Raw genomic sequence first — 9,985 nt, forward strand, 5'->3', positions numbered from 1 at the left:
TTTTTTATATCAAAACTTATTTGATTGGTAATATGCATTGCTAAGAACTTAATTTGGACAACTTTAAAGTATATTTTCTCAATATTTGAGTTCCAGATATTCAAATAGTTGTATCTCAGCCGAGCCGAATATTGTCCGATCTTAATAAACCCTACATCAATGGAGAGCTTATTTATTCAGCTTTCAGATCATGTATAAATCTCAATTTCGAATGATTGATCTCATGTTGTAAATGGATATAAATACCCTGGTTATTTCTTGTAATTTTGTGACAGCTGTTTCTCTCTGATGTTTACAGTTAACACAGCGCTGTCCAGTGGACTCCAGACTGAATTCCCAGACAGTGTCTCCAACTCAAGTGCAGCTGGCCTTCTCTGAAGAACCGTCATTCTCCCAGGCACCTCTAAACTGCCAGACAATCTCCAACGGGCTTTGTTCCTCTAGCGCACAAGCCTCACAGGTACAATGTTTTGTGCACAATATTCTCGCTTGAATTTGAGCTTGGTGATTCGTTAAGCATCCGATAATGAAAAAATGCCCCCCTGCTCCCCCTGCTGGTGAATTGTAGACATTCGATAACAAAAAATAAACTTGGCCAGGTTCAGTGTCTAAAAAAGCTCTGGATTTATGTGATTTAACACAGCTTGTTTCAATATAAATTCTATTAGTAAAAAAAAAGTACTTATTTCATTAGAAACAGTGCATAATCTTGAATATTTCTTATTCGCTTCATCTCACAACATCTTTAATCTCATGCTTTACTGAGGGTTTTCCTATTCTGATACAGCAGCCTATTAAAACATACCTCTCCATCTACAACAGTATCTAGTCCCGAATGAGCTTTGATGACAGCTCAACAATAGTTGTGTGTGAAATAGCTGTTTATCTTCTTTACTCAGGCCTGTGAGCAACAGACCTTTACAAACAGGAAGGAGACAGGTTGAGAGAAGGAAGTAACAGATCCCTATCAAAAGCCTGATTGTTCTCGCAGGCTGTTGGATCCGACTGGTGTTGGATCCAATTGCTGTTTTGACTTCATTTCCCAATGCATTTAAAACCAAGTTAATTTTATAATAGTTTATCTCCCATATCTAAATCTGAAATTATCTCATTTAAATTAATGATTACATTTCTTTAGGCTCTATTTATTCTATCAAGGAAAAAACAGGGGTTTCTTAGGATGTGCTTTGATTAGGATTTTGATTGTTATTTCTATTCTTATATCGAAGGTGAGAAATGAGTCAAGTACAGGTGATACCAAGGAAGCATAAGATCTTTGGGGTTTATAATAAGTGAGAAAAGCTTTCAAAGTTTCTGTACAGAACCAAAGGCGGAAGGCATAAGACAACAACACATCTGTCTCTCTTGTATCTAATAAAGATTCTTGAGCTGACAGGAGTGTTAAACAATATGTCGTCATTGTTGAAACTCTGTTGTGACAATTTTCAGTCATGCCTATTTTAGTCATGTCATAAACCGTGTAACAACCATATTACTCTTAATATCCTGGGCTGCTCCTGGTAATTAAGACTCTTCAGCTATTTTTAGACTTGCGCTAGGCTTGTGACAGCTCATTATTCTCTGTTCGGGGAATAGACAAGAATTTCTTTGCTGCCACGCATCACAAACCTTTATATATTCATGAATGGAGATTTCACAAGAAATGTCTGGGGAAAATTTTGAATCCTATTGAGCCCTATGAGAGTTAAAAAAAAGTAAATAAAAGGTTACTGAGACTTTATGTATCTCAGGTGCAACTTAATGCAAATAAAAAATTATATATGTCTTAGAATGTAATTTTATAGCTCACGGTTGTGATTTTTCTTTCTCATAATTGTGGCTTTTATGTTCACAAAAACAGGCTTCCATAGAATCATGATGTTAATTATATGCTGTTAAGAAAAATGAACCACCTGTGTTTTTTTCTCTATCGTGTCCCAGAGCTCAGGAGAAGGTGTCCGCAGATCTTCACCCAGAGAGGGACGCGTTGCTGTTCCTAGTCCCTCCTCCACTCTTCAGCGCTCCAGTAACTTAGCCCAGCTTGATGAGGATGACCTGTGAATGGAAATGCCCCAGAATCTGATCTGATCTGATCTATTCACGTCTGTTATCTTGTGGTATTCATCCAAAACCTGTGATGCGAATGACCTAGTGACTTTTTTTTATTGTTTTATATCATTTCTCTTTTTGTTGTTGTTGTAGTTGTCTTTTAAAGTTATGTTTTGTTCAAAGGAGAATCAACCATTCCTATATTGGGAGGTCACTGGAGCAGGAACCAGAATAAACCTTTATTTGAGGGTGTGAGGGTGCGACTGGGCAAGCGTGCGTGCGTGCATGTATGAATGAATGTATATTTGTGTGCTAAATTCTTCATCCTTGCAAAAATGCTGAACGTTTTGCGAACATCAGATGCATTTTGCAAAGAACATACTGTATTATTATAAACATATGAGGGTCCTTAGTGGGCTCTTGCTGGATTTTAACGTTTTGGCACTATTGGTGCCTCTTTACAAAAGCTGTCTTTCTGTCTCCCGTCTATGTTGAAAGCTCTTTTGGGCTGCGTAAACTCTAATGACGGAGCTAAGGGGAAACAGACTCTAAATGCAGCTAATTTATACGTACCGTAGTTAGAAGAATGATCTGTGCATGGAGACACGGACGCGTGGCTTTCTCTTCGCTAACTGGGTGTTTGAATTCTTGATTGATTTGAAATATCAATCAACTCTGTTTTAGTGGACAGTGAATGACGCTGCTTGCAGAGCTTCGTATTAACACTCCACAACTACAGGAGGACACGCAATGAGCATCTGCCATGTTGAGCAGGAGGACTTGCTCAAGGGAAGGACTGAAAGATGGACCACAGTCGTTACGGCAGAAGAATGTGCAGTATAAAAGTAGTTAGCTGTGGTTAAATTACTCTTTTTAGCTTCTGCAGCCCCTCCTTGTGTAATGCACACTGTCTGGATTACTCTGCAGGTCTTTTCATACAAATGAAGGTTTCTGAATTATTAGAGGATGATGATAATAACAATACTACTACTACTACTAATAATAAGTATTATTATTTAAAGTTAATGAAGGCCAAAGGTAAAATGTTATATCATTATGTGCCAAAGGCAGGTGCCAGTACCCTTTACACAAAAACATTAAGCATAAAATGTAATTCAGTTCATTTATTGACCACTTGAAAACAAGCTAAAACACTTGTTTAAGTTTGGGGAAAATGTTCTAAAGATGCTAAAGCTAAAAATGTCAGTTTTTATTTTTAAAAATGTTCAACATTTATTTTTTTTTATTTTTTTTGGTTTCTTGGTTATTGTGTTTTGTACAGTCGTTTTATTGTTCTTTTTAAAGCAAAGTATTAGTTAATGACAAACCAAATCATTCGTTATAAAAAAGGACTGGCATTGTAAATCAAGTCAGAAACATACAGTTTGTCATAAAATGTTAGATGTCTCACCAAAGAAGGGATGGTATGTGTTTGGTTTTTGATGTTGAAATGATCAAAAAGCACTTTCACTCGGTTTAGCTCATTGCACATTCTTTCCAACAGATGGAGCCAGAGGACTCTAGCGCTGTAAACACAACCAATCAGTCTTTTCCACAGATCAGTTTAAAACTTTGAATGCAAAACTCGGTACCAAAGCTCATATGCTTTACTGTCAGCATGTTTCAGATGCATTCGCATAAATATCCTTAAAATGATTGTAACAATCTTCTCTTGCCTTGATGTAATATTAAAATCAGCAGAAATCGAATAATTTGACTTAGCCCTGTATAAACTGAAAGCTTTTCCTGTAGACCTACTGCCTTTCCACAAATGTGGATTTGAATCTTACATTGTTGCATGCTTTTCTGAAGAACACCTCTAAATGATGACGGAAATGATGTAGAGAAAGAATTGGACATTATCTATGTCTATGTGACAAACCCTATAATTGTATTATATCAAATTAAACTGGTTCCTTTTGGAACACAAGAGTGTTTTGGAACACACAGTGTCTCCTTTTCTGCTGTATTCATGGACGTTTGCTGTGTGGTGTCATTGAGGATGTGTATTTGTGGAATAGGGGAGACTGGGGCTAGTTGTCACACTTAAAAAATTATTATATGGAAGAAGAAACAAACCTATAAAAAGACCCAAAACAGCTGAAGAAACCACAGTGAAACCTGCCATTAGACAGTTTTATTTGTTCCGTAAAAAAAAGAAATTGTGCAGTAAAACAACTATCAATTAAATTATAATGATAAATTGTATAAAATCATAACATGTAAAACATCTAAAACTTGCCCTTATATTCTGTAAACTTTTCTTGCCCTGAAAACACAGTTAAACCTTTCAGTCAAAATAAATTAAAAATTATAATCTTCATTATACAATTTACCTTTTTTGCTTCCCAGCGTGGTTTAATTGTGGTAATTAGTTAATCCACAAAATATTAAACCAATTAAACTAATATACAAAATCGCTGCTTTGAAAAAAATTAATATTTGTCTATAAGGACTTTTTGACTGAAAATGTTGTGTTAAATTGTTTGTGATTAAACTCCATCTGACACTTTATGTTTACCTGCATGGATGAAAACCTTTACATGAATGTTTTGGTGCAGCTCAGCAGTATTTTTTTATTTTTATTTATTATAATTTTTTTAATCTTTAAAAGATGTTTTAAAACAAAAGACAACAAAAAGATATCCTCCAAATCAGTGAGCTTTCTGTGATCTGGCTGTAGGGAATCTAGTTAACACATGCAGACATCTGGTTAATTTGTCTAAGTCACATTCTATGCATTCTTGAGCAGTAAAGGGTTCATTTACACATGCACACAGATGGGGGAAGAGGGTTTTTGAGCATTCACTATCACAAAGGTCCCAAATCAAAGCGACTTCTGTCACGGCCAGTGGGATATAAACAGCCGGTGGTCCATTCACAGTGAGCTCCAGTAGAACGCTATCCTCAGTAACTGTTGTCTGTTATTTACACCGGCCATTAGGAGACAACATGACTGTGAACTTGACGGGAGGAGGTCAGACCACTGTTCCCATTAATTGCCTGACTATTTAGTGACAACTGTTAAATGTCTGAAGACTCTCCAGTTATTTGTCTTTGTTTTTAAGTGCTTCCTCGGCACCTTGGAAACAATGCATTACCATTTAAATAAATGCAAAACACTGAGGTCCAACACGCCATGTTAGATTTAACATTAGCCATTTGCTGAACTTCACACATCTGTTAAATGCAAGTGTGCTTTACAATGTATTAAACGCTGCGAAGGAATGAACAAAACGAAGCACAAGATTTTTATTTGCACAGCTATTCATGTTTATTAATATTTCACATGCTGGTCTTTAGAGAACTGTGCACTATATAAACATTATATACATTTGGTTCACGTCTTGAAACTATAGGGATTTTGATTTAGAGTGAAATAGATTTCTAGCAGTATACATAGACTTTATAACAAGACCTAAGGTGATCTGTCTGGGAATAATGTTGGCAAACTTTGCAACCCGCCGAACTCATGATTTCAATATAAGGCATCAGTTTTCCCTAAAAAAAAAAAAATAGAAAAAAGTAAACAAATTATATTTTCACCAAATAACAAATTCTTTCAATTGTGCTGTTCAGAGAATTTTCTTTTGAATGAAATTGTATATTCTTTAAATAAATGTGCAAGGGCAAAGTTTGAACATAAGAAATCTTTGCCATAAAAATGTCACTTATATCAGGTCTATCACTTTCGCTGTGAACTAAATTCTCTTTAAAGTCTCAAAGATCATTATCGGTGCAGCATGGTGTGCGTTCGCTCCAGTGTTTTCAAAATAAACTGGCCCATGCATCTATTGCTTTTTTGGAATATATGTTTAACCATTTTACATTTTATATAAAATTTGTAGATGATGCAAATGGCCTCAAAGGGTCTCTGGTTTCATTCCTGGTATGATATTTTTGCATTCAGCATCCTTTACTCTCTCTTAATGTTGCTTAGCAGTGCATCAGTCCCACTGTGAGAAGGCTGACTGGACCGACTCTTCCTGCTCTGGTGAGTCTTCACATGCTTGGAGAGGTGATCGCTCCGCATAAACCTTTTCCCACACTGCTGACAGCCGAAACGCTTCTCCCCGGTGTGTGTGCGAAGATGCCTCTGTAGCTCATCTGAACGTGTGAAGCTCTTTCCACAGAAGAGCCAGTTGCAGATGAAGGGCCGCTCGCCGGCATGCCAGCGCAGATGTGCTTTCAGGTGAGAGGTTTTTTTGTAGACCTTGCCACAATCTGGAATGTGACAAATGTGTAGTCTTTTCTTCCCGAACTCCAGAGCACCACCTCCGTTTCCCGCGGACTGACAGTTGGGGCATTTGCACCTGCGACAGCGACGGGTTGAGCTCAACAGACCTTTTGAGGTTCCTTGCAGAAGAGCAGCAATTTGAGGCTGGTGGCCCAAAACCAATTGGCGTCCCAGAGAGAATGGATGCCCGGAAGATGCGCTGTTACTCTGAGGGAGACTCCACCACTGCTGGGCGTCCTCAACATGAGCTCCTGTTAGGTGAGATCTTCCTGAAGCGTTTTGAAGGAAGCTAGGAAAGTTCTGACCCACGGCATTGTGCTGTGTGTAGTATGATGCATTCCCCTGCGCCTGAGAGGAGAGCATCTTTACTGGCGACAGATCGAACGAGTAAGCAGACGGAGGCTCGGCTGGAGGGGTGAGGGGGAGCTCGTGGTGGTGATGGTGGTGATGATGGTGATGATGGGAGTGCGAGCCCAGGGTGGGTTGCATGTGGCCAGGAAACTGCATTTTGGGCACGGTGAAGGCCATCTGGTGAGTGCTCAAGCTGGAGTTTGGGGCTACGTCGTTGCTCCAGAGCTGAAACATGCTGGAAGCAGAGCCCACCGGCCCCTCGTAAGGGAGCTGGGACCCCTCCTGCCAAGCCTGACTGCATGTGGTGGCCAAAAAGGAAAGGGTGTTAGGACCACTTTCTGGAGAGGAGCTGGGAGTACGATCCTGTAGAGGAAAAAGCAAATAATTGTAACTAAATGAAACTTCATACAGCATAATTAATATATACAGAATTGATTTACAATTAGATATACTATTTATAGCTATTAAATATACGTTTGTAAAAAATTTTTTTTTTTTTACAAACCTTACAAACCTTATTTTTTTAATCAACACATTAATAAATATTTCCAAAATACTAATAAAATAACTTTTTTTACAGTGAATATACTGAATACAATACAAAGTCTTGCCAAAGAGACAACTTGAATTGCACTTTTTCATTTAATAGCTGCTCTGAAACTCAGTATAGTTCTTAAAATAATGACATTTTAAATGATATATAGATAGATAGATTTTATTTTATTGCACTACAATAAAAGTTATGCAGCGAAGAAATACAATCTAAATTGTGGATTTCATTGAGCCAAAGTATCACTATGATATTGGAACATGAACAGAAGTGCAGTACCTGTAAGAAATTGTGCAGGAAATTGTCCGCTCTGGATAAGGTTAACGCAGCCATGTGTGCACGGGAGCTTCAAGATATCCACACCTGCGTAAAGCGCAGCGCGCAGTGCGTAACTGTGCCAAAGTCAGAGCGTGTGGGCGAGGAGGCGCGCAAAGATCCTGCTCGGATTGACCCCGTTAGACAACCAGGTTACCGTTGCAGGAGTTTAGATATAGTGATCATCAATAATCCTTAGATTCTCTTTTCCTACTCCTGTCCTTTATCGGTTGTAAATCTTTGTCCACTTTGCGCTCTTGCTCCTGGTTATCTGGGTCCTTTTTTGCTGAAAGCAGCGGCTTTCAAACCAAGACTCTTCCTTTTGAAGTGCGACTGAAGGGCCTGTCGCAATAAGTCCTGAGGATCATTTCAAAGGCAGTGGGGTTGCATCTTCTCTTTATAGGGAAAAGATCCTCTCGGCGGGGTCTCTTCTATGTATCAGGAGGGCCAGTGAATGGAGGAGAGATGCGGAGGGGGAATATTGGGGAGGGCAATCTTTGGAAGATTAGCAAGAGGGGTGTGTATTATAACCTTCATTTCATTCTAATTTCACTTTGCAAAATATTAACCTGTGAAAGCCCTTCACTTTACAGGTTGTTGATGAGAAGAGTCCAATTTGAGAAAGTTTGTTTAAAATGTATCTGATATTTAAAAGTTTAACGACTGGTTCTTGCACACTTGCTTTTTACAATAAAGACATTAAATACCTTTAATAATATCAACAAATGATTTCCACTCGATTTTAATTTTCAACTTGATTTTTCTCCATCAGTATACTTGAATTAAAAGTGGTTAAAAGTGCGTATGAACCTCTGCAAATTATAACTTTGTATATTTTAAGTATATTAGTCCACTGTGGGCTGTTTGAGTTTTCTGTTAATCTGTCTTTTAATCTCTTCAACTGTTATTAGCTGATCGTTCTGGAAAGACGAAGCATTAATAATGACGCTAAATGATGTTTGAAGACGATCGAATTAGGTATTATTCTTGTCTCATTAATAAAAGCGGACGAAGAAGCTATTCCAGTTAACCAGGAATTTGTAAAAGTTTGCAACAAAAGAAATGAAATAAATCTATTTGCACACTCAGTAGTGCGCACTCTGAAGTGATATTACAAATAAAGAGCCCTGCGTGACATTTTCACACTCCGGGTTCAAGTTAAGGGCGTCATCACTTTTAAAGAGATTAAATACAGAGCATCCAAAGTTCATCTAACACTTTGAGTCTTTCTCTCAGAGAATTTACATTGAAGTCAGAGAGCCATTTAACATCTTAATGCACAGAAAATCCTCACTGCTATGTGTTGCCTCTCACTTCTAGTCGCATAACAATCGACCTTTGTCCCAGCAGATGCATTGTATTAGTCTGCTAAAATATACCACAGTGATGGAGAACTTGATGACACGTAGGAAACGTGATAAACTTATATAAAATGTGTCAGATTGAGTAGCTTTAACATTAAATTTGGTTAATGTGACTTTTCGAAATTTGATTTTTAAAGTCTTTAAATAATTTTACTCAGTTATACTAAATTAGTGGTTTCATTCACACACTGAAAGACGAAAAATAAGTTGTTTAATAAGAAATGTTTCTAATAGATAGATAGAGATAGATAACTTTGTTGGGATATTTTATTCCTCTAGTTATTAAAAGACACATTTGTCCTGTTTTCTGTTTGCTGACTTCTTAGAGTTCATTAAAATAAAAACAAATTAATTAATCATATTCTTAATAAAACATATGAACAAACCATCAACATCATTTTGTTCTAAATTAACCTGCTAAATTGTTGCTCTGTGTAAAAACCACGTTAGAGAGACTGAATTTTAAAACACAACATGATAAACAGCACATCCCTGCACTGTAAGGGGGCAATTAAGGTGTGCAGCACTAATAAAACAAAATAATAGTCAAAACAGGGAACAGGTAAAGGATGAAATAACACATCAAATATTTGGTAGCTTTATAGGGGAGGCTGTCTCTTTCTCCTATTGCATGCTTTATTACTGAGCAGAAGTTGTTAATTACCCAGTTTCTTATTTCCTGTCCCCTAAATCCCCCTCCTTCCCCCCCAGCCACCCCCACTCCTCTCACTGCCTCCCAGATGAGTGTCTTTGAAGTGCAAAGTATGCTCTCCTCACTTTGAACTGTGCAAACAATGCTCCAGTGGTTGTGCTTACCTTCCCCGTGTTACCTCATTTAAATAGACCTGGATACGGCTTATAGCCGTTTTCAAGGGAAAACTCATTTCCAAAGCAAGCGCAGATCCCAGCCTTCATTAGGAAGCTGTAGAGATGGCAGGCAATCAGGAGAACTGCCTTTAACAGAGGTTTCAGCTGCTGTTAGGTGGGTGCACACTATTTCCTGAGCATGATTGGTTTACTGCATCCTTTCAGACATAAAATGTTTGGCTCTTCCATTTATATGGTTTGCACTAAGAAAATAATTGAAAAAAAAAGTTATTTATTTATATATATATATAT

General features: G+C 37.7%; 2 protein-coding genes across 3 annotated transcripts in view; one reads left to right on the top strand and one right to left on the bottom strand.

The window, feature by feature from the left end:
• LOC127944756 (rho guanine nucleotide exchange factor 25-like) overlaps positions 1–3,996 on the top strand; it is a 67,235-nt gene extending 63,239 nt beyond the window's left edge. For both annotated transcript variants that reach the window (XM_052540975.1, XM_052540976.1), the window contains 2 exons: positions 299–460; positions 1,942–3,996. In XM_052540975.1, the coding sequence (XP_052396935.1) occupies positions 299–460; positions 1,942–2,061 (282 nt within the window). In that variant the 3' untranslated portion in view covers positions 2,062–3,996. The remainder of the gene's footprint in view (positions 1–298; positions 461–1,941) is intronic.
• A 1,281-nt stretch (positions 3,997–5,277) lies between these two features.
• On the bottom strand, positions 5,278–7,909 carry LOC127944972 (transcription factor Sp5-like). The gene is made up of 2 exons (XM_052541421.1): positions 7,467–7,909; positions 5,278–7,000 (listed from the first exon to the last, which is right to left on the bottom strand). Exons 1-2 carry the CDS (start codon positions 7,518–7,520, stop codon positions 5,966–5,968), a joined length of 1,089 nt encoding a protein of 362 aa, XP_052397381.1. The 5' UTR covers positions 7,521–7,909; the 3' UTR covers positions 5,278–5,965.
• Positions 7,910–9,985: the final 2,076 nt, after the last annotated feature.

This window comes from Carassius gibelio, chromosome A23, assembly GCF_023724105.1.
Source record: "Carassius gibelio isolate Cgi1373 ecotype wild population from Czech Republic chromosome A23, carGib1.2-hapl.c, whole genome shotgun sequence".
NCBI lineage: Eukaryota > Metazoa > Chordata > Actinopteri > Cypriniformes > Cyprinidae > Carassius > Carassius gibelio.